General features: G+C 38.4%; 1 protein-coding gene across 19 annotated transcripts in view; it reads right to left on the reverse strand.

Moving 5' to 3' along the window:
• The window catches only part of sm (heterogeneous nuclear ribonucleoprotein L), a 345,011-nt gene that overhangs the window by 121,905 nt on the left and 198,312 nt on the right, over positions 1-24,794 (reverse strand). For 9 of the 19 annotated variants that reach the window (XM_073990795.1, XM_073990791.1, XM_073990790.1 and 6 more), the window contains one exon: positions 10,459-10,530. The exons of 6 other annotated variants lie outside the window; for them this stretch is intronic. In XM_073990795.1, the coding sequence (XP_073846896.1) occupies positions 10,459-10,530 (72 nt within the window). Of the gene's footprint in view, positions 1-10,458; positions 10,531-22,790; positions 23,331-24,794 lie in introns of those variants that run through there. 4 more of the 19 variants (XM_073990805.1, XM_073990804.1, XM_073990806.1 and 1 more) reach the window with 4 other exon arrangements.

The raw sequence follows: 24,794 nt of genomic DNA on the forward strand, positions 1-24,794 counted from the left end.
TTTGTTTGATAAAAAAAAACAAACAAGCAATCAAATATTTCTCAAAAAACACAAGTTTCGTAGTCCAATTCGAACGAATTTTATTTCGAATCACCTTAGAGAAACTGGCCATCATTCCCACACCAATTTCACGATATCAGTTTTTACCTGAAATAAATTTTTATGTATATTTCCCTCTCTTCCGCTGATTATGTTTTTGCCAGCAATGAACTTAGATGTTATTGATATTTTAAGGTGCCCAAAAAATCGCCATTTACTTCTCAACGAATCCCATTTTCTTTTGTTGGCCATTTGAAAGCTCTGAACAACTCACTTAAAGTCGCTTACTTGGTGGGTCTATGGGGAAATTAATGGCCGACTGCCTTCCAGTAATGACCAGTTTTTTTCTTTTGAAGTGCAGAGCACAATTTCGCTTTATGTGCTCTGCTGAAATTCATAAAGAATTCAATTTTGGCCATGTCTAATTTGCCATAAAATGAGCTTTAGTTATTGTTATTGTTGTTCTTGATGATGTTTGCCAGAGCAATAATAATAGCGGTGGCTGGAGCAGCAGAGCCGGTTATACGATAGCTTGAAAACTGTGTATCACAAAAAGGATAAAAGGAAATGTTTGTTGGAAATTCTATCACACAAAAGGAAACCCCAAAAAGGCAAAATGCAGAGGGGAAGGTGGAGGAAGAGGGCGAAGATTGAAACACAATTAATTTTTAAATTGAATTAAACGCAAACATTTCAGGAGCAATTTCAGGTACAAAAAATGAGGCTTTAAGTTTGGTGGAAGAATGCAATGTAGAAATGAAGTTTGGGGAATTTCCTGAAGGAAAGAAATCTTTGAAAAGTACGGTTCCGAAGGAGAAATTTCCAGTAAGGCGATGAGGATTTGTTTAAGAGACTCTTTAAGGTCCTGACAAAAAAGAGAACCGTTTTGAAACACTTCTAACAAAGGGGTGTTTATATTATAGACCCTTTCCGAAAGAAAGGGCGTTCCTATAGCCCCTTTCTGTAAGAAAGGGTGTTTCTGTATATCCCACCTACAAGAAAGGGTGTTTCTGTATATCCCACCTACAAGAAAGGGTGCTTCAGTAGGCCCTTGTCTTCAGAAAGACTGCTTCTGTAGACCCTTTCAACATGAAAGGGTGCTTCTGTAGACCCTTGACTTCAGAAAGAATGCATCTGTAGACCCTTGACTTCAGAAAGGGTGCATCTGTAGACCCATGGGTGCTTTTGTAGACCCTTTCTGAAAAAAGGGTGTTTCAATAGGAACTCACGGCTAGAAAAGGTGTTTCTATAGACATTTTGCTGTTATAGACCCTTTCTGAAAGAAAAGGTGCTCCTATAGACCCTTTCGGAAAGAAAGGGTGCTCCTATAGACCTTTTTGGGAGGAAAGCGTGCTCCTATAGACCCTTTCGGGAGGAAAGGGTGCTCCTATAGACCCTTTCGGGAGGAAAGTGTGCTCCTATTGACCCTTTCGGAAAGAAAGGGTGCTCCTATAGACCCTTTCGGAAAGAAAGTCGGAAAGAAAGGGTGCTCCTATAGACCCTTTCGGAAAGATAGGGTGCTCCTATAGATCTTTTTGAGAGGAAAGGGTGCTCCTGTAGACCCTTTCGGGAGGAAAGGGTGCCCATATAGACCTTTTCGGGAGGAAAGGGTGCCCATATTGACCCTTTCGGGAAGAATGGGTGCTCCTATAAACCCTTTTGGAAAGAAAGGGTGCTCCTATAGACCCTTTTGGAAAGAAAGGGTGCTCCTATAGACCCTTTTGGAAAGAAAGGGTTCTCCTATAGACCCTTTTGGAAAGAAAGCGTGCTCCTATAGACCCTTTTGGAAAGAAAGGGTGCTCCCATAGACCCTTTTGGAAAGAAAGGTTGCTCCTATAGACCCTTTTGGAAAGAAAGGGTGCTCCCATAGACCCTTTTGGAAAGAAAGGGTGCTCCTATAGTCCCTTTTGGAAAGAAAGGGTGCTCCTATAGACCTTTTCTAAAGGAAAGGGTGCTCCTAGAAACCCTTTCAGGAAAAAAGGGTGCTCCTAGAAACCCTTTCGGAAAGAAAGTGTGCTCCTAAAGACCCTTTCGGGATGAAAGGGTGCTCCTATAGACCCTTTAGGGATGAAAGGGTACTCCTATAGACCCTGTAGGGATGAAATGGTGCGCCTATAGACCCTTTAGGGATGAAAGGGTGCTCCTGTAGACCCTTTCGGAAGAAAGTCTTCTCCTATAGACCCTTTCGATAGAAAGGGTGCTCGTATAGACCCTTTTGATAGAAAGGGTGCTCCTATAGATCTTTTCGATAGAAAGGGTGCTCCTATAGACCCTTTCGGAAGAAAGTCTTCTCCTATAGACCCTTTCGGAAGAAAGTCTTCTCCTATAGACCCTTTCGGAAGAAAGTCTTCTCCTATAGACCTTTTCTAAAGGAAAGGATGCTCCTATAGACCCTTTCTAATAGAAAGGGTGCTCCTATGGACCCTTTCTAAAGGAAAGGGTGCTCCTATAGACCCTTTCTAAAGGAAAGGGTGTCCCTTTAGACCCTTTCTAATAGAACGGCTGCTCCTAAAGACCTTTTCTAAAGGAAAGGATGCTCCTATACACCCTTTCTAATAGAAAGGGTGCTCCTAAAGACCTTTTCTAAAGGAAAGGGTGTTCCTATAGACCTTTTCTAAAGGAAAGGATGCTCCTTTTCTAAAGGAGAGGATGCTCCTTTTCTAAAGGAAAGGGTGTTCCTATAGACTTTTTTTAAAGGGAAGAATACTCCTATAGACTCTTTCTAATAGAAAGGGTGCTCCTAAAGACCTTTTCTAAAGGAAAGGGTGTTCCTATGGACCCTTTCTAAAGGAAAGGGTTCTCCTATGGACCCTTTGTAAAGGAAAGGATGCTCCGATAGACCCTGTCTAATAGAAAGGGTGCTCCTATAGACCCTTTCTAATAGAAAGGGTGCCCCTAAAGACCTTTTTTAAAGGAAAGGGTTCTCCTATGGACCCTTTCTAAAGGAAAGGATGCTCTTATAGACCCTTTCTAATAGAAAGGGTGCTCCTAAATACCTTTTCTAAAGGAAAGGATGCTCCTATACACCCTTTCTAATAGAAAGAATGGTCCTAAAGACCTTTTCTAAAGGAAAGGATGCTCCTTTTCTAAAGGAAAGGGTGTTCCTATAGACTTTTTTAAAGGGAAGAATGCTCCTATAGACCCTCTCTAATAGAAAGGGTGCTCCTAAAGACCTTTTCTAAATGAAAGGGTTCTCCTATGGACCCTTTGTAAAGGAAAGGATGCTCCTATAGACCCTGTCTAATAGAAAGGGTGCTCCTATAGACCCTGTCTAATAGAAAGGGTGCTCCTAAAGACCTTTTCTAAAGGAAAGGGTGCTCCTAAAGACCCTTTCTAAAGGAAAGGGTGCTCCTATAGACCCTTTCTAAAGGAAAGGGTGCTCCTGTAGAAAGAAAGGGTGTTCCTATAGACCCGTTCTAAAGGAAGGGGTGCGCCTGCAGACTTTTTCTAAAGGAAAGGGTGCTCCAATAGCACCTTTCTATAAGAAAGGGTGCTTCTCTAGACCCTTTTTAAAAGAAGGGTGCTCCTATATACTCTCTCAGAAATAAAGTGCGCTACTCTAGACCCTTTCTGTAAGAAAGACCATTTATGAAAAAAGGGTACTTTTATAGACCATTTCTTCTCCTTCAAGAAGCTCTTAAGCCCTCATCCTTTGAATTTCTCTCTGTTTTAATTACAAATATGTAACTGAGATGGAGAAGTTTAAAAAAAAACTGGTACAACAAACTCAACAACAAATATTGACAGTATTTTGGTGGATGAGAAGGTGTTGGTAACTGGTATTCTAACATTACTTGTGTTGATTATTTTTCCGTTTTCTTTTTCTTTACCGGACATTTTCAAAGACATTAGCAACAACATTAGGCAACACATAACCGAGGAGTAGATTTTCTCCCTGTCGGTTGTTTTCCTCCTTTTACAGTTTATTTATTTTGCAGTATTTGACTTTTGTAAAGTTTTAACTACTTTTGTGCAGTTAAAAGAAAATAACAACAACGACAACAAGAAGGCAAACTGGAAAATGTAGAACAAGACCAGTAACGACGACGACACCTAAACCATAGTTAGGCGTTAACCCCAAAGCTGTAAAATATGCATGTAGCTAGAGAGGAGAATGGAAAGCCAAACTAACTTAACTTTGTCCGTAGAAATCGTCATCATACATCTTTTTCTTCTTTTTTTTTGGCCAAGAGAATGGCTTGCCTTAATGGTTGGTTGGCTTGTTTGGAATGATGATACGGAATGGTTTTTCTTCCAACAAATACTAAAAAGACTTTTTAAGTGCTAACTTCAAAGTTTTGGTAGTTTGTTTACTTTTTGACCCCTACTGCTTGTTTCCCAGTTAGGAAGGTGTCACCAGAAAGCAGACATCAGCAGCATCACCATCTGCCCAGTCATGGAGGCAATTGCAGGAAACATCAGCAGCATCGCCATCTGCCCAGTCATTGAGCCAATTGGAGGCAACATTTGCTGAAATTTCTGGCCTTATTTTATTTTTCTAAAGGTATCATGTCCCAGGGACTTCTTCACTGGTGACCGGGCAAAAAATAAAAAATCTGCCCAGAAGTTCCATTGCATAATAATAAAGTAATAAAACTTTAACATAACACCAAGGCCACCAGCCTTGGCTGCCTCCTTCTCGCTTGACTCCCTTAACTATGTTTTCAATTTAGGGCTAGCAATTTAAGGCTTAATAGAGGAAGCTGGAAGAGAGAGGGAGGAAGGAAATTGAAATAGAACAGCTGGCAAATTGTCTTGTTAAAATGCCAATGATAACCAGGTAATGACTTCTTTTTATCTCTACTCTGTACTTTGATAGCTAAGGAGTTTTCCGTTGACTTGTTAGATAATGGGGAAATGAGACAAGTGGCGAAGAGTTAAGTAATGGAAGGAGGTGAATTAGGTAGGTATAAAAAAAATCGTCTTAATTAGCACTATTAAAATTCATTAAATTGGAAGGATGGCTTCATTTGCAGTACTGCTTAATTGGAAGCTTTAAGAGCTCCTTTAAGGACTTGCATTTGGAGAACAGATGCCTGGCTGCAGGCTTAAAGTTCATTAAAGGAACAGTAGAATCCCAGAATTCGTATTACAAGGGACAAATATTAATTGTGAGGCATGGTGCTCTTAGGCGTATAATAACTATTATTTGTCTAGTTAATATGTAATGGGGAGCGTATGATGTATATATCAATCATACGCCACGTATGAAGAATAACTTTATAAGCTCCTCTACGTTGATATGGCTTTTATGTAAAGAAGGCCTTTATGTTATCTTTATTTGTCGGCAACTCTGAGGGCGTATACCTAATGTTAGCCATCATATCTCCATTGCACCTATCATCGATATATACTTCACCTTTCATACCTGCGGCTTTAATGATTCTTGTGAAACCAATTAAATCTGAAAAAGGAAAACAACCTTTCTTCAAAGATAAATAAGCCATATTTTTCTCCTCACCTGCACCACCACCACCAGCAAATCTCTATGAGTTCTCTAAGACTTTTGGATAAGCCTATTAGTCATTGTTTGGTCTAAGCCTTTTTTCTATAAAGCTATGCGAAACGAGAAAATGGGTTATGTAAAAGCAATTAAGGAATTTATTTCCGTAAAACACTTGACCCACTTTGCAACGAGGAGAATGCCTAAAAACGTAGAAAATAAAATTCAAAATGCAAGGCAACCTGGCGACCGAAAACAAACAAACAACAGCAGCTACAACAACAACATGTATGTATGTATGTAAACACTTACTCTTTCGTTGTCTTCTCACCGCACCACCCCCATCAAAAGAGTTGACAACATTTCTAATGAAATTGTTGTTTAACTGTTTTTGTTGTTGTTCTCTGTACATTCTTGTACAAATATTTAGCATTGGCAACCTAAATACGTCACACTTCCCCCCTTCAACCTAAAAGGCAATGAGAGGTGGAAGGAAAGCCAACCAGCAAATGAATGAATGAACAAAGTTCCTACACACTAATATGTTGAGAGAGGTATGTGTGAGAAAATCTTAAGTATGTTGGCCTCATGTTATGCGGGTGTGGGTTGGGTGAATGAGAACCTCCATTGTGTGACGAAGTTATTTGCAATTTTTGTTATGTGTGGTGTAGGGGCGGGGAGAAAGAGAGGTAGCCAGGGATTACGTTTAATGTTGGTTGGTGATATTCATTTATTTATTCGTTTTAGAAATATAAAGTAGTGGTTTAGAGAGAGAGAAACTCGGAATTGTTCGTTGGCCAGCAGGTAAAGTGGGGGAGCGGAAATTTGCCTTTAAGCAGGCATATAAAATTCACAACTTTTAATTTGAAGAGCTAATATTTTTGCTTATAAGCCAAACCAACGACATAATCACTTTTTCATTAGTCGAGTAAGAGTGAGAAGGAGGAGGGAGGACTTTATGCTGAAGTGTGTGCCTCCTAACCAAAAGTGTTAATTTGAAATGTGTGGTATACTGGGTAAATGCGAAGAGGGCGTTTGGAGGGAAGTTTAAGTTTGTTTTAAAAGGCATATTATGGAAATCGTTTAAAATGTAATAAGCCACCTTTTCTAAACAGGAATAAAGAGTTTGCACGTGGAAGAAAGCTAGAGAAATGTGTGGCGTATAATTTATATCACTATCATACGTTCTCCAGAACCCATAGAAAAGGTGCTCATCAGGACCTTTTCTTACAGAAAAGATGCTCATCAGGACTTTTTCTTACAGAAAAGGTGCTCATCAGGACCTTTTCTTACAGAAAAGGTGCTCATCAGGACCTTTTCTTACAGAAAAGGTGCTCATCAGGACTTTTTCTTATAGAAAAGATGCTCATCAGGACCTTTTCTTATAGAAAAGGTGCTCGTCAGGGCCTTTTCTTATAGAGAAGGTGCTCGTCAGGACCTTTTCTTATAGAAAAGGTGCTCGTCAGGGCCTTTTCTTATAGAGAAGGTGCTCGTCAGGACCTTTTCTTATAGAATAGGTGCTCGTCAGGACCTTTTCTTATAGAAAAGGTGCTCGTCAGGACCTTTTCTTATAGAAAAGGTGCTCGTCAGGACCTTTTCTTATAGAAAAGGTGCTCGTCAGGACCTTTTCTTATAGAAAAGGTGCTCGTCAGGACCTTTTCTTATAGAATAGGTGCTCGTCAGGACCTTTTCTTATAGAAAAGGTGCTCGTCAGGACCTTTTCTTATAGAAAAGGTGCTCGTCAGGACCTTTTCTTATAGAAAAGGTGCTCGTCAGGACCTTTTCTTATAGAAAAGGTGCTCGTCAGGACCTTTTCTTATAGAAAAGGTGCTCGTCAGGACCTTTTCTTATAGAAAAGGTGCTCGTCAGGACCTTTTCTTATAGAAAAGGTGCTCGTCAGGACCTTTTCTTATAGAAAAGGTGCTCGTCAGGACCTTTTCTTATAGAAAAGGTGCTCGTCAGGACCTTTTCTTATAGAAAAGGTGCTCGTCAGGACCTTTTCTTATAGAAAAGGTGCTCGTCAGGACCTTTTCTTATAGAAAAGGTGCTCGTCAGGACCTTTTCTTATAGAAAAGGTGCTCGTCAGGACCTTTTCTTATAGAAAAGGTGCTCGTCAGGTCCTTTTCTTATAGAAAAGGTGCTCGTCAGGACCTTTTCTTATAGAAAAGGTGCTCGTCAGGACCTTTTCTTATAGAAAAGGTGCTCGTCAGGACCTTTTCTTATAGAAAAGGTGCTCGTCAGGACCTTTTCTTATAGAAAAGGTGCTCGTCAGGACCTTTTCTTATAGAAAAGGTGCTCGTCAGGACCTTTTCTTATAGAAAAGGTGCTCGTCAGGACCTTTTCTTATAGAAAAGGTGCTCGTCAGGACCTTTTCTTATAGAAAAGGTGCTCGTCAGGACCTTTTCTTATAGAAAAGGTGCTCGTCAGGACCTTTTCTTATAGAAAAGGTGCTCGTCAGGACCTTTTCTTATAGAAAAGGTGCTCGTCAGGACCTTTTCTTATAGAAAAGGTGCTCGTCAGGACCTTTTCTTATAGAAAAGGTGCTCGTCAGGACCTTTTCTTATAGAAAAGGTGCTCGTCAGGACCTTTTCTTATAGAAAAGGTGCTCGTCAGGACCTTTTCTTATAGAAAAGGTGCTCGTCAGGACCTTTTCTTATAGAAAAGGTGCTCGTCAGGACCTTTTCTTATAGAAAAGGTGCTCGTCAGGACCTTTTCTTATAGAAAAGGTGCTCGTCAGGACCTTTTCTTATAGAAAAGGTGCTCATCAGGACCTTTTCTTATAGAAAAGGTGCTCATCAGGACCTTTTCTTATAGAAAAGGTGCTCATCAGGACCTTTTCTTATAGAAAAGGTGCTCATCAGGACCTTTTCTTATAGAAAAGGTGCTCATCAGGACCTTTTCTTATAGAAAAGGTGTTCATCAGGACCTTTTCTTATAGAAAAGGTGCTCTTCAGGACCTTTTCTTATAGAAAAGGTGCTCCTCAGGACCTATTGGTATAGTAAAGGTGCTCCTCAGGACCGTTTCTTATAGAAAAAGTCCTCCTCAGGACCTTTTCTTATAGAAAAGGTGCTCCTCAGGACCTATTCTTATAGAAAAGATGCTCATCAGGACCTTTTCTTATAGAAAAGGTGCTCAACCAGGACCTTTTCTTATAGAAAAGGTGCTCATCAGGACCTTTTCTTATAGAAAAGGTGCTCATCAGGACCTTTTCTTATAGAAAAGGTGCTCATCAGGACCTTTTCTTATAGAAAAGGTGCTCATCAGGACCTTTTCTTATAGAAAAGGTGCTCATCAGGACCTTTTCTTATAGAAAAGGTGCTCATCAGGACCTTTTCTTATAGAAAAGGTGCTCATCAGGACCTTTTCTTATAGAAAAGGTGCTCATCAGGACCTTTCCTTATAGAAAAGGTTCTCATTAGGACCTTTTCTTATAGAAAAGGTGCTCATCAGAACCTTTTCTTATAGAAAAGGTGCTCATCAGGACCTTTTCTTATAGAAAAGGTGCTCATCAGGACCTTTTCTTATAGAAAAGGTGCTCATCAGGACCTTTTCTTATGGAAAAGGTGCTCATCAGGACCTTTCCTTATAGAAAAGGTGCTCATCAGGACCTTTTCTTATAGAAAAGGTGCTCATCAGGACCTTGGATACTTCACACACAAAATTTCGGAAAATTGAGTTTAGGACCTGCTCTCGAATCGCTTCAGGGGTAAGACCATACTTCCCGAGCAAATAGTCCGAAAGATTTAAAAAAAAACCTATAGAACCATGTGTAGAAGATCTTAAGAATGTCTTCTGTGTCTAGAAGATCTTAAGAGGGCATTCGGTGTCCAGAAGACCTCAAGAAGGTTCTCTGTCTATAGAAGATCTAAAACAGGTCCGCTTAGTACTGAAAAGGTCTCCTGTGTATTGAAGAGATTCTTCAGGTAGGCACAGAAGAATTGCTTCAGGTCTTTATAATCAGTGGGCATTTTTGAGTCTTTCTAAAATCAACGGTAAAGAAGACATCATTTAGGTCTCCTAGACCTGTACACCTCCTTCAGGCTTTCGATAACCGAAAACCACATTCGGGCTTTCTATACACCGAAGACCTCCAACCTTCAGGCATCCTGAGTGAAAGGAAGAAGGTCTTCTATTAGTGGAGAGATTTGATCTAATGGCGGTCTTCTGCGTATTTTAAAGACCTGCTTTTTTATATGGTCATCCCTAGGATGTAGGAGGTAGGTCTCCTTCTTACAAATGACCTTTAAAATAAAAAAAATTACATTACAAATTCCACCTTTCTTTGAAGTTGTTGGGACAACAAATCATTAATTTGCCACAAACCAAAACCCCAGCTAAGTTTCCTGCAAAACTTCTAAATTGCTTTAGATACTCTTTTGCCAAAAACTACCGACTAATGAATGCAGGCAGCCGACATATGTCTTGGTATTGGTGGTTAAGTCGTTTGTCTGCAATAATTTGCTTCTTTTTGGGTGAGTGTGAGTGATGAGGATGGTTGTAGCGGAGGTGGTGGCAGTGGTATTCTGAAAAGTTATACTAGTCGGTTGCAGCATTACCTGTAATTAGTTATGATAGCCAAAAAGTTACCTAAGAAGAACAAACACACGCTCATACAGAGACTTGGAAGTATGATTGCAGTTATTGGCAAAATGATGACTGCAGTAGGACACATAGAAGAGAATGTAACCTCTACTAAGTCACCTAGAGACAAATGGCAAACTTTTCTGAAAGTTTTAAAGGTTCCGAGAGAAAGGGGTAGCTAGGAAAGAGTTGCTGAAAGTAAGCAGGTTTCCTCTATTGTTTACTTAAAAACTAAACTTATTACTTCTTGACGCTCGGAACCCTCGCGGGAGATTAGTGGTACTATACTATAGAGTTTTTTCTTGGTCACTTCTAAAAACTAACATAATTTAAATTTTTTGGTAAATACGAGTATTTGTGTTTGTTTTTTGATGATTCTTCTACTTCTACTTACTGTATTGCTGAGCACGTGTTCCATAGAGTGGCTCCTGAAGCAAAGGTGAACGTCCATTGGTAATTTCTTTAACTAAAATTAAAGAAGAAAACACCAAACAAAAATACAAAATTAGAAAGATGGTCGAATAACTTCAGGATTAGAGAGACAGAAAGAGAGAGAGAATGGTGAGAGAGAATAGAACAGAACATCAACAACAAAAACAATGCAATTGCAAGGCAAATAAGTTTTGGAAAGTATTTTTTTGGGGGGAGGGAGGAAGCTTGTCCTCCTTCTACTTCTTCTTTTCATTTTTGTCAAATGAAGAAAAATAGAGAGGGGAAAGCAAGACGTTATCCTAGCCACAATTATTTATGGAAATTGGAAACACGGCAACAGTATATCCACAAGCCTGGATGCCATAACTACCAACCCACCTACCTCAATCAAACACTTGAAAGTAATTCACTCAGTACTTGAATATCATTTTCAGCAATGAGTTTTGCTAACCGCCCCAACCCTCATACTTTTCTAGTTAACACTCTCTTGGCAGATTATCATCACCAACATCATCATCATCATCGTTACCACCATCATTGACTTTGTCGTAAGCACTTCCATTTGAATAAATCCTCAAGTGCTGCAGCACATATTTGCACTCCCCCCAACATTGATATTTTTTTCATAATAATTCTACATTTGAATAGTTCATTTAATTTATTTGATTTGGTTACAAATTAGAATTCAGTTAAGTGTATAAAAGAGTGGTGAGAAGAAGGAAGAGGAGGAGAGATTGATGAATGCAAAATGTGTAACAGGCGAGGGAAATAAAAACACTTCTAAAAGTTAACTATTACTTGGAAATGATTTGCATTAAAAAAATTAAAATAATAATATGGGGAAAAAGATAGAATAATGTAGAAGCAAACCACTATTGGCCGTCTCAATCCAATTGCAATACGTAAAATATTTTTAATGAGCTTTAAATTCAATGAGAAACGCTGTAACAACAAACAAATGGAGATAGTAGAAAAAAAAACTTTTCCTTTTTTAAGATAGGTCAGTTAACACAAGTGGTTTTGAATAATATTTGTGCTAACACAGTTAGGTTTTTATTCATTCATTCATAATATAAAACAACCGCAACAAAAATAACAACTTCATTATGATTACTAACAGTAGCCAGCCAGCTACTCGTCATCATCATCCGCCACTTTATCATCGGCATCATCTTATCAAAGCCACAAAAATCTCACAAAAGTTTTCATTACTTTTTTATGTAAATCAAAGATAATTCTATTCATATTCAAAAGCGAGAAACAAACAAATGTAACAACAACAAGAGCAAGAAAACAAAAACAACAACAAGTAATAAGCAACAAGCTTTATGGCTTAAATAAAGTGGCTACCTCGGTGTTTGCTTAAAAAAATAACACACAAAAGAAGCAAACAAAAGATATAGTACGAATAGATGAGCATGAAACTAGCTGAGAGGAGGAGAGGGGAGTCTATGGAACAATTTATTCTAGTTCCACAATTGTGCTAGAGTCAAAAAAAGCAATTTCTTTGATTTAAGATCCTATTTAATGAAACCGGCTTTTGGAGAAACTTAGCTGAGTGCTAGCGAACGCTTAAACAGGTTTGGGATTGAAGAATGTTCAGTAGATAAGTTGGGAGGAGATGACAATTCAGCGAATCTGGAAGGATATTGAAAAAAAATCCGAGGAACTATTTGTAAACCTAGCGAGTCTTTGGGGCCTTTAAAGTGTTGGATTAATACCGTCAATCTATCTAAGAACGATTGGATCTCCTTTATGTTGTCTCTGTTCATCTGAACCTAAAAGTCCGTCCAATAGAAGGATGGATATAGGTTATCTTCTTCGCTTACAGAGACGACCAGAGTAATAGTGTAACCGATGCACGATTTTCGTTCACGTTCACCCATAAGAAAATTAAAAACTTGGGTTTGGGCGTCGGGTTAGTAACCCTCCCCTAGAAAAAAACAGCCTACTATGAAAAAACGAAAGAAAAGAAAAACAAACCCCTCTAAAGTTGACGGATCCCGCAAACGTTTTAAGGACCATGATCTGCGAATCTGCACCTACATTGTTCGCACTTTTTATAGAGAAGGTGCAGTATTTGCATTGGCAAACGTACTTGAAAAGTACAAGGCCGATATTACTGCCATACAGGAAATACGATGGATTGGGAAAGGCGTCACAACAACACCTAAAGGTGACGCACTGTATTATAGCTGCCATGACGTAAAGCATGAGTTTGGTTGCGGATTCGTAGTTAGTCGGAGGCTAAAACATCTGATATCAAGCTTCACCCCAGTGAATGAAAGACTTGCTGCAATTCGAATAAAAGCTAAATTCTTCAACATCAGCTTTATTTGTGCTCATGCTCCCACTGAAGAAAAGGACAAACAGACCAAAGATATATTTTACGAGCGCTTAGAAGAAACATATGACCGTTGCCCTGCCCATGGCATTAAAATTGTTCTAGGCGATTTTAATGCCAAAATTGGAAAGGAGAATATCTTTAGCCGAACAGTCGGGAAATTCAGTCTCCACAGTGAAACATCTGACAATGGTATGAGGCTGATAGACTTTGCAGCTGCAAGAAACATGGTAGTTAGCAGTACCAGATTTAATCATCTCGATATTCATAAGGGCACCTGGCTGTCTCCAGATCAGAAAACAAGAAATCAATTTGATCATGTTGTGATAGATGGAAGACATTCATCGAGCGTGTTGGATGTACGATCGTTCCGAGGCGCAAACATTGATTCGGACCACTACCTTGTTGCAGCAAAGATACGCATCCGGTTAAACGTAGCAAACAAAGTACGAACAGACACAACACGAAAGTTAGACATTGGTAAGCTGCAATCACAACAAATAGCCCAATTGCTTAATCAAAGCACTCCTCATCCCGATAACATTTCAGCGCAATGGCAAAGCATTGCCCACTCCATGCAAACAGCCGCAAAATCCATACTTGGATACCAGAGACCTCCACCAAGGAATCCATGGTATGATCAGGAGTGTCGTGCTGCCATCGAAGAGAAAAATGCGGCATATAGGGCTACTTTACAGCCGTAGCAACGCGTAGCGCACGAGAGAGATACAGGGAGAAAAGGAGAGAGGAGAAACGTCTTTTCCGCAGGAAAAAGAGAGAGATGGAAAAGCGGGAGTATGAAAAAAATCGAGATGTACAGGAGCCAGAATGAAGTCCGAAAATTCTACCAAAGAGTGAAACATCAAACAGATGGCTTTGGTACAGGCACATCCTCCTGTAGAGACCAGCAAGGTAATCTGGTAACTGATACATATAGTGTGCTAAGGATATGGAAAGAGCATTTTTCCAAAACTGTTGGTATCCAATAGCAGCGAAGACGACGAAGATACCACAGATCCAATCCCAGAAGATGGTATAGAATGTATACCACCCGGCCAAGATGAGGTAAAAACAGCAATCAACCGGCTGAAGAATAATAAGGCAGCAGGAGCCGATGGCTTACCAGTCGAGCTGTTCAAAACCGGAGGCGACACGCTGATAAGGTGTATTCATCAGCTAGTTAGCACCATCTGGCAGGAAGAACGAGTACCCGACGATTGGAACCTGAGTATCCTGTGCCCCGTCCACAAGAAGGGAGATAAGACTGTATGCTCTAACTATAGGGGCATAAGTCTACTCCCTATTGCCTACAAGATCGTGTCAGGGATATTGTGCGAACGACTAAAGCCTATGATCAACGAGATAATTGGCCCATACCAATGCGGCTTTAGACCTGGCAAGTCCACCATGACCAGATATTTACCCTGCGGCAAATCCTGGAGAAGACTCAAGAGATGCAGATCTACACCTACCACCTTTTATTATAAAGCAGCCTTCGACAGCCCGCTGCGTTCAAAGGTATTCCAAGCCATGTCTGAATTTGGTATCCCCGCAAAGCTCATCCGGCTTTGTGAAATGACTTTAACTGACATGAGACCCCCAGTTAAAATTGGAAAGGACCTCTCCGAACAGTTTGGTACCAAAAGAGGTTTCAGACAAGGATACAGCCTTTCGTGTGATCTCTTCAACATCCTGCTGGAAAAGGTTATACGAGAGGCAAACGTCAAAAGAAGTGGCACAATCTACACCAATAGCCGCATGTTACTTGCTTATGCTGATGATACAAGATCGTGTCAGGGATATTGTGCGAACGACTAAAGCCTATGGTCAACGAGATAATTGGGCCATACCAATGCGGCTTTAGACCTGGCAAGTCCACCATTGACCAGATATTTACCCTGCGGCAAATCCTGGAGAAGACCCAAGAGATGCAGATCGACACCTACCACCTTTTTGTCGATTATAAAGCAGCCTTCGACAGCCCGCTGCGTTCAAAGGTATTCCAAGCCATGTCTGAATTTGGTATCCCCGCAAAGCTCATCCGGCATTGTAAAATGACTTTAACTGACACGAGGTCCTCAGTTAAAATAGGAAAGAACCTCTCCAAAGAGTTGGTACCAAAAGAGGTTTCAGACAAGGAGACATCCTTTCGTGTGATCTCTTCAACATCCTGCTGGAAAAGGTTATACGAGAGACAAACGTCAAAAGAAGTGGCACAATCTACACCAATAGTCTCATGTTACTTGCTTATGCTGATGTTATAGACATCATGGGCCGATCAGTAAAAGAAGTAACTGATACCTTTATACAGGTCGAAGGAGAATCTGCTAAAGTGGGTCTGGCGGTAAACGGTGAGAAGACCAAATTGATGGTGTCGACGTCCATTGAGCTCGGACCGACTGTGGAAGTTGGTTCCTATAATATTGAGGTAGTAAAAGACTTCGTCTACCTCGGCACCTCCGTAAACACAACAAACGACATCAGTTGTGAAATAAAAAGAAGAATTGTATTGGCCAATAGATGCTACTTTGGTTTAAGTAAGCAGTTTAAAAACAAAGCCACATCTCGTCAAACAAAAATAACGCTCTACAAAACACTGATAATACCCGTGCTGATGTATGGCTCCGAAGCCTGGGTACTTGGGCAAGCAGATATGGCAGTGCTTGGTGTGTTTGAGAGAAAAATTCTTCGAAAGATCTAAGGACCAATCTGCGTTGACGGTGAATATCGACGTCGCATGAACCACGAGCTGTATCTGCTGTACAACGACATCAGTATTGTTAAACGTATCGAGATGCAGCGATTGCGTTGGCCAGGCCATATCATAAGAATGAGCGATGATGAACCCGCTAAAAAGGCGTATGAATACATGCCACATGGCAGTGCACGCAGAATTGGCAGGCCAAGGAATAGATGGCGCAAACAAGTGGATGAAGAGATGAAAAGGCGCGGTATTCCAGAGTGCAAAGCAACAAATAGAGAGGAATGGAGATCTCTTCTTAGTTCGGCCTATAGAACAAATGTTCTGTAATGGGCCAGCTAAGTAAGTAAGTAAATATTGCTCTATAAAAATAGAATTTAAATTAAAAAACTCCTATAATTCCTTTTTTTAAATTTTTTTGTTAACAAAATTTTCTTGATTTTTTTTTAAAGTATTCTACAATTTTTCTTCAAAACAATTTTCTTAACAAAATATTTCATATTTTTTAAATTCTTTCTTAACAAAAATCTCGATTTTTTTAAATTCTTTCCTTGATTTTTTAAAATTGTTCTTAAAAATTGTTTCTTCAAATAGTTTTTTATAAACGTTTTCAATAAAAAATTGTTTAGACAATTTTTTTACTTTAAAAAATGTTCTATTTTTTCAAAGAAAGTTAATTCTCTTTAAAGCAAAGTTTTCTTGAATTTTTTGATAAAAGTTTACTTTAAAAATTCCTTCAATCGCTATAATTTTATTCTTTATAAAAACATATTTTAAATATTTTTTTCTTTTTAAAAATGGAATAATTCGAATTACAAATGGAATAATTCGAATTACAAATGGAATTCTCGAATTACAAATGAAATGTTACGAATTGCATTTGAAAAAGGTGTAGTAAGAGTTTGCTTAGTTTTTTTTTTCTTTTTCTAACGGTCCTTGAATGTGGAAGCTCGATGTAAGTTTTGGAGAAATATTACGAGAGATTTGCCAACTCAAAAAATGTTGATGTTCTGGTCGGGGATTGCACAACGATGGCTGCCAAATAAACAAAAATGGAAAAAGTTCGGAGGTTTGTATGATTGTTAAGAATTAAAGGCAAAAGGGCGTATGTTATGGATACGTCTTTAAAAACAGAATATAAAGAAAACTCATGAAACAGCCTAACAGTTCAAGAGAATAGATTGAAATATAACCGTACGTAACAAAATTCTTATTCAATACACCTGATACGCACAAACATGATATATACAGTGTTCCCCTGAGCTTATTTTAGAGCTTATTTTGTCCATAAATGATAACAACATTATCTAATGCGTTAAGCTTGATGACGTTCTCTGCAATTAATGGCCAATTAAATACAATTGGTAGTCAGTTAAAAGTTGTGACTGCCTGCCAATTATTGGCAATATATCTATAATGTCTGGCAAAAACTTAGAGAAAAAATAAAGCCAAACAGGTTTTCACTTTATTTAGTCATAGTTGTTCTAAAAACCAACTGAAACAAGTTGGCTGGAAAAAATAAAAATGAATAATCGCTTAACAACGACAATCAGGGCACACACAAAAAAAAAACCAAAAACAAAAACAAAAACATGGTTAACTGCATCTATCACAAGCAGCCTGGTTGGCTGCTGCTGCTGACACAAAACAGTTGTTAACAAATTGTTGTTTTTGTTAGTATCGTTTTTTTCTTTTTTCAACTTAACTCTCAATCTAAAAATGGCCTATAGACCTTGACTTGGTTTTCTCAAGCGAATGAACCAAGCCAACATCCAAACAACCAAACAAGCATCCAGCGAACGAACGACAATTATGTACATATTTTTTTTTTTTTTTAATTCTAGATGTTGTTTTTGTTGTAGATTTTTTCATAATCTCAATTACCCCGATTAGTGGAAATTGATTTGATTGACTTAAGAGTGCAAAATGGTGTAGAGGCCTTTGGGAAAATCAATTTCATAATCAAAACAAAATTGTTATTGATTGATTTACTTTTCGTTGGTTCGTTCGTTCGTTCTATTTTGTTGGAAAATTAACAACAATAAGTAATTATTTGTGTTAAACTGTTGTGCAAACGTGCTGGCCAAACCCCTTTAACCGGCAGCACCTGGCTGGCCATTGTGAATTAATTTTGTATTATTAACTAATTATATGTGGAGAATTTTAATACGTGTTTGCTTAGCAGTCAGTTATAGAATAAACTATGATTTCTGTTATAATTTACATCACGACTTGGGTTGATTTTGTTAAAATATTATTTGAGTAGACTCAGACGGGACCCGCTGTGTTTGAGAAAGGGGAAAAGTAATGATAAGCAGAACTCTAGTTGGATAAAATGTTGTAAACGCCAAAAACATTTAATATTAAAGGCGAATGAATAACTCATATTATATTCAAAAGCCCTCGTCTGTATAATTTATAAAACTCAAATGCATTTAAACGTTTTCATATTCGTTTAAGGGATTACCCCTATTTGTGAAAGCCAAAAAGTTATTTTTCATGATTTTTTTTTTTCAAAGAAACTATTAATATTTTTAAGTAGATCTTTTTTTCTACATCTTAAACTACTTCTGGAATTTGTTTGTTGAAAAATATTGCATAGTCTTGCGGTAAATGGCTACCTGCGAAACCCTTTTTTTGTAAAAGAATTTTGCGGTGTCAACGATAGCTCGAAAACGGATGGGCCAATCTTCGTTTATTTTTGTTGGCGTTTTAAGAACCTAATAATCTTGTCTTTGGGTGACGTAGGGGATGGAAGATACCAAGCAACGGTCCTGACCGGTTTTAACATGGCAAAGCCCAGGATTTATCTTGGTCCCTCTTTCGTCTCAAGTGGACACTGACCTCCCCGTGGTGTCACCTGGGGAACTGCCTTTAACACCCATTAGAACGTTAAAAACTTGGGTTTGGGTGTCGGGTTAGTAACCCTCCCCTAGAAAAAAAACAGTCTACTATGAAAAAACGAAAGAAAAGAAAAACAAACTCCTCTAAAGTTGACGAACCCCGCAAACGTTTTAAGGACCATGATCTGCGAATCTGCACCTGGAATGTTCGCACTCTTTATAGAGAAGGTGCAGTCTTCGCATTGGCAGACGTACTTAAAAAGTACAAGGCCGTTATTACTGCCATACAGGAAATACGATGGATTGGGAAAGGCGTCACAACAACACCTAAAGGTGAAGCACTGTATTATAGCTGCCATGACGTAAAGCATGAGTTTGGTTGCGGATTTGTAGTTAGTCGGAGGCTAAAACATCTGGTATCAAGCTTCACCCCAGTGAATGAAAGACTTGCTGCAATTCGAATAAAAGCTAAATTCTTCAACATCAGCTTTATTTGCGCTCATGCTCCCACTGAAGAAAATGACGAACAGACCAAAGTATATTTTACGAGCGCTTAGAAGAAACATATGACCGTTGCCCTGCCCATGACATTAAAATCATTCTAGGCGATTTTAATGCCAAAATTGGAAAGGAGAATATCTTTGGCCCAACCGTCGGGAAATTCAGCCTCCACAGTGAAACATCTGACAATGGTATGAGACTGATAGACTTTGCAGCTGCAAAAAGCATGGTAGTTAGCAGTACCAGATTTAATCATCTCGATATTCATAAGGGCACCAGGCTGTCTCCAGGTCAGAAAACAAGAAATCAAATTGATCATGTTGTGATAGATGGAAGACATTCATCGAGCGTGTTGGATGTACGATCGTTCCGAGGCGCAAACATTGATTCGGACCACTACCTTGTTGCAGCAAAGGTACGCTCCCGCTTAAACGTAGCAAACAAAGTACGAACAGACACAGCACGAAAGTTAAACATCGGTAAGCTGCAATCACAACAGATAGCCACAGCATATTCCACTCAACTAGCCCAATTGCTTAATCAAAGCACTTCTCATTCCGATAACATATCAGCGCAATGGCAAAGCATTGCCCACTCCATTCAAACATCCGCATAATCCATACTTGGATACCAGAGACCTCCACCAAGGAATCCATGGTATGATCAGGAGTGTCGTGCTACCACCGAAGAGAAAAATGCGGCATATAGGGCTACTTTACAATCCGTAGCAACGCGTAGCGCACGAGATACAGGGAGAAAAGGAGAGAGGAGAAACGTCTTTTCCGCAGGAAAAAGAGAGAGATGGAAAAGCGGGAGTGTGAAAAAATCGAGGTGTACAGGAGCCAGAATGACGACCGAAAATTCTACCAAAGAGTCAACCATCAAACTGATGGCTTTGGTACAGGCACATCCTTCTGTAGAGACTAGCAAGGTAATTTGGTAAATGATACAGATAGTGTACTCAAGATATGGGAAGAACATTTTTCAAAACTGTTAGTATCCAATAGCAGCGAAGACGACGAAGATACCACAGATCCAATCCCAGAAGATGGAATTGAATGTATACCGCCCGGCCATGATGAGGTAAAGACAGCAATCAACTGGCTGAAGGATAATAAAGCAGCAGGAGCCGATGGCTTACCAGCCGAGCTGTTTACAACCGGAGGCGACGCGCTGATAAGGTGTATGCATCAGCTACTTAGCACCATCTGGCAGGAAGAACGCGTACCCGACGATTGGAACCTGAGCATCCTATGTCCCGTCCACAAGAAAGACTGTATGCTCCAACTATAGGGGCATAAGTCTTCTCCATATTGCCTATAAGATAGTGTCAGGGATATTGTACCAACGACTAAAGCCAATGGTCAACGAAATAATTGGACCATACCAATGTGGCTTTAGACCTGGCAAGTCCACCATTGGGCAGATATTTACCCTGCGGCTAATCCTAGAGAAGACCCAAGAGATGCAGATCGACACATATCACCTTTTTGTCGATTATAAAGCAGCATTCGACAGTCCCCTCCGATCAAAGGTATTCCATGCAATGTCAGAATTTGGTATCCCCGCAAAGCTCATCCGGCTTTGTAAGATGACTTTAACTGATACTAGATCCTCAGTTAAAATTGGAAAGAACCTCTCCGAAGAATTTTGTACCAAAAGAGGTTTCAGACCAGGAGACAGCCTTTCGTGTGACCTATTCAACATTTTGCTGGAAAAGGTAATACGAGATGCAAATGTCAAAAGAAATGGTACAATTTACACCAATAGCTACATGTTACTTGGTTATGCTGATGACATAGACGTCATGGGATGATCAGTAAAGGAAGGAAAATACCAAATTGATGGTGTCGACGCGCAAAGCGTCCATAGAGCTCGGACCAACTGTGGAAGTTGGTACCTACAATTTTGAGGTAGTTAAAGACTTCGTCTACCTCGGCACTGTCATAAACACAATAAACAACATCAGTTGTGATGAAATAAGAAGAAGAATTGTATTGGCCAACAGATGCTACTATGGTTTATGTAAGCAATTTAAGAACAAAGCCACAAAACGCTGATACTACCCGTGCTAATGTATGGCACCGAAGGGACACGTAATGTGTTGGATGAAATGTTGTAAACGTATAAAATAAATTTTGAATTTTAAATAAAAATCCGAATTAATCTGTTTTTATTATTTGTCGTATAAAGTATATATTACTAACACGTTCCCTGTAGCCTTGCCATACATAATTAACAACAAACATACGAACCATAGAACTTTGCTCGTTTTTGCTTATTTCTGCTTCAAGATAATTTTAAATTTAACAAGTAGGAAAGGCTTTAAGTTCGGTCGGGCCGAACTTTTTATACCCTCCACCACAAATTTTAGCCATTTCGGCGGATTAATGTGGCCACAACCTTCAAAATACCGAAAATCGGAAGGTACCGTTCTATGGGGGCTATATTATGGCGTAGACCTACACCTACATATTTCTGGGGGAAAGTTTTATACCCCCAACGAAGACTAAATAACAAATTTCAACCATCTCGGTGTGATAATGAGGCCAAAACCTTCAAAATACCGAAAATCGGGAGATATCGTCCAATGGGGGCTATATCAAAACGTGGACCTACATAAACATTTTATGGTAGAAATGTTTCTTAGCCTCTGGAAACACAAAATACAAAGTTACAACCGATTCTGTTGTCAAATGGGACTAATATATTCAAAATATATTAAAATGACGCGTACTTTATATGGAGGCTATACCAAAACGTGGACCTATATAAACCAACTTTGGTAGGAATGTTTTTTGGCCTCTGGAGACACAAAATACCAAATGACAACCAATTCGGTGGTAAAATATCTTAAAAATTCCTTGAAACGACGACGACGCCTATACGAAAGCGAGGACCTACGTAGCCCGCTTTCAATACCAAAAGTCCTACATATATATAACAGATTTTCCCAAAATTTCATCCACCTACGCCAATTCATTCGGACGCTAGAGTGATTTCCACAGACGGACAAACGGACGGACATGGTTATATCGATGTAGAATTGCACGCTGATCAAGAATATATATAGTTTGTGGGGTCTACAATGATTATTTCGGGTAGTTACAAACGGAATGACAAACTAAATATGGTGGAGGGTATAAAAATACATTTGAAAGAAAAGTGACAGAGAAGACGCTCCACAGCCGATGTGTCTGAAGAGCCTCTGCCAAAGGCGAAACATTTATGTCACATAGTGGTGGTTGTGTGAGTTCGAATCTTGGGTTTTCCTTTTTCACTTGCATCATGGACATTAAGCTTGATTCCAACGAGAAATTAATTCAAAATTTTCAAGACTTTTTGAAACCCTCACGATTTTCTATTCCTTTTATTGTTCGTACAGTGTTCGTCAACTTTCTTCATAGTTTTTTTAGAGCCTCAGTTCAGGATATTTACCAATATTTTATTAAATGCATTTCGGGACAAACATCCAAAGGCTCTTTGCCAAGAATATTATCCCCAAGGCTTAAGAAGAATATCTACAATATGGGGTTTTCAAATATTATTTTAGAGGGTTTGTGGAAGCTAAAAAACTGTACTCCACCGAGATCACTGATATTCTGGTCTTTATGAAGAATGTCTTAAGCTTTCTTCAACAACAATTTTAGTCAAATTTAAATTTTTTAATTCTACTTTAATCTGTCAATGGAGAGAAATAAATGAATGTATGCATGTGTAAGTGCAAAAATGTGTAGCAATTATGGATAGCAAACAAGTTTGTGTATTTTTTTTTTACTTTTGTCTGATTTAGAATTTGTTTGGAAAATGAAGCATTTGTGTGTATGTGTGTGTGTTTTTGGTTGAGACTAGTTTCTGAGGAGGAGAAGAAAAGAAAATGAAGTAATTATTCAACAAAAACTCACCTCATTTACAGAGAGCAGACGACGTTTACTGCCAAGTAATAAACACCACACACAGTGACACTCTTTTACAAAACCCCAAGTGCTGCCTTATCATCATAATCACAACGAGCCGCATGAGACAACATAACCCACGATAAACCCTTTTAAACAACTCAAAACCCCAATTTTCCACAACTCCTTCTCTTACTAGTTTCTTCTTTTGCTTATTGAACAGATCTTACTTAAAAATTACAGAGATTTTCCAAAAAACTAAATATTTGGTAATATTTTCTAAATATTCATTCTTCTACTTCTACTTCTTTGTTGTTAACAACAACAACTCAACACATTCAACAACCACATACAAAAGAATTAGAATTTGTTTGACAGTTTTTCTTTCTCTTCTTTAAAGACGACCAAAAAATTCAAAAACATTTTCAAGATATTTCATTTGACTTTTCAATTTTAAGTGGTTTCTCTTTTCAAGCCGATCTGTTCAATAACTTTTTCTGAAGAGAAGAGACACCATCCATGCGTCGTAATATTCTCTCTTTTTGGGTTTTTCTTTAGCTGGAATGGAGGAGGAGCTTAGAAAATTGAGTTTCATTGCCTAGGGTTTGGTTGTTAGGTTATGTTGCAAAACTCAGCCGGAGTTGTCCGTCCATACTCTCACAATTTGTCTCACAACTCTCTGTGAGTATTTGGCTCTTTTTAAAGCTTTTGTGGAGATATTTATCTGCTTTACTGGAGGTGTTCCCTCTGTTATCCATCAATACTACTCGCTCCAGTTGTCACGGCTTCAACTGCTGCTGCTGTTGTTGTTGTGGTTCTCACCTTTGACCTTTTTTACCCTGCACACAGACAAACAAGCGAAAGTTATAGTCATTTTTCTAGTTTATTTACACAGACAGAGAGAGGAGAGATAATTTGCTTTTTTTAATTTTGATTTGTTTTTTTGTTCCTTTTTTCTGTTGTAGTAGTTGTTGTTGTTCTTTGTCTTGTTGTTGAGGAGGGGTTAATTTTTCTGATCAGTTTTGTTGTTGTTGTTGTTGTTTTTGTTGTAGATGTTGTTCTTGTTTTGATGTAATAGTTGGTAATTGCTGGGTCTTGTTGTTCTTGTTTTTGTTGCTAGTTTATATTAAATTTTAATTAAAGAATTTTTCATTTTTTGGCTTTTGAGAGAGAGAATTTGTTGCTTGTTTTCTGTTGTTGTAGTTTTTTGGTTTTAGGTTTTTATTGATTGATACAAATACTTAGAGAGAGAAAGGCATATTTTTGTTGTTGTTGTTCTTGGCTCAATATGAGGTGGCTTATTTTGCTTTTGCTTTTAAGTTTTTGAATTTTTTGATTTTTTTTATTTCAGGAATTTTTCGTTTTGGGTTCAAAAGTGCAAAAAGATTAACTAATTTTTGTTGGGAATTTATTTTTAGTGGTTGTCTTATTAACAAATAAATAATATAATTTTTAATAAAAAATAGTTAGCATTAGTTGCTTTTTTCTGTTTAATAGTTCTTTTTGTTGTAGTTGTTGATGTGATTTTTATTTTGATTGAATTGCTGTTGGCTGTTGTTGTTGCTGTTGCAGTTTATAAAACGTTTCGTTTTATAGTTATTATTGTTGTTGTTTAATAAAAAATACAAAAATTTACTGATTCTAAATACTGGAGGGGGGACGACCTATGTCTATATTTACACAATTTATTGTCATTATTATTAAGCTTTACATGGACTTTTTTGATGTAAAAAAGTTTTTGTTATTTTTTTTTTAATATTAGTTAATATTAGGAATAAATTTTAGTTCTGAAATCTACAGCAAATTTTCTAGTAAATTCATTAGCAAAAAAGAAAGGGAAACGAAAGAAATGATTGTAACTAGTAATCAAACCAAACTAGGGGTGTTAGGGGTAGAAAGAGTTGTGTTTTAGTGTATAGAGGTAGTAGAGTTTTAAATGTAATTTGAAGATTTGTGTTGCTATAATTCGTTAATAAAATAAAAATATTAAATAGCTATTAGAATACGCTAAAA

This window comes from Musca autumnalis, unplaced genomic scaffold, assembly GCF_047663935.1.
Source record: "Musca autumnalis isolate F117 unplaced genomic scaffold, ASM4766393v1 scaffold_5, whole genome shotgun sequence".
NCBI classification, from domain to species: Eukaryota; Metazoa; Arthropoda; class Insecta; order Diptera; family Muscidae; genus Musca; species Musca autumnalis.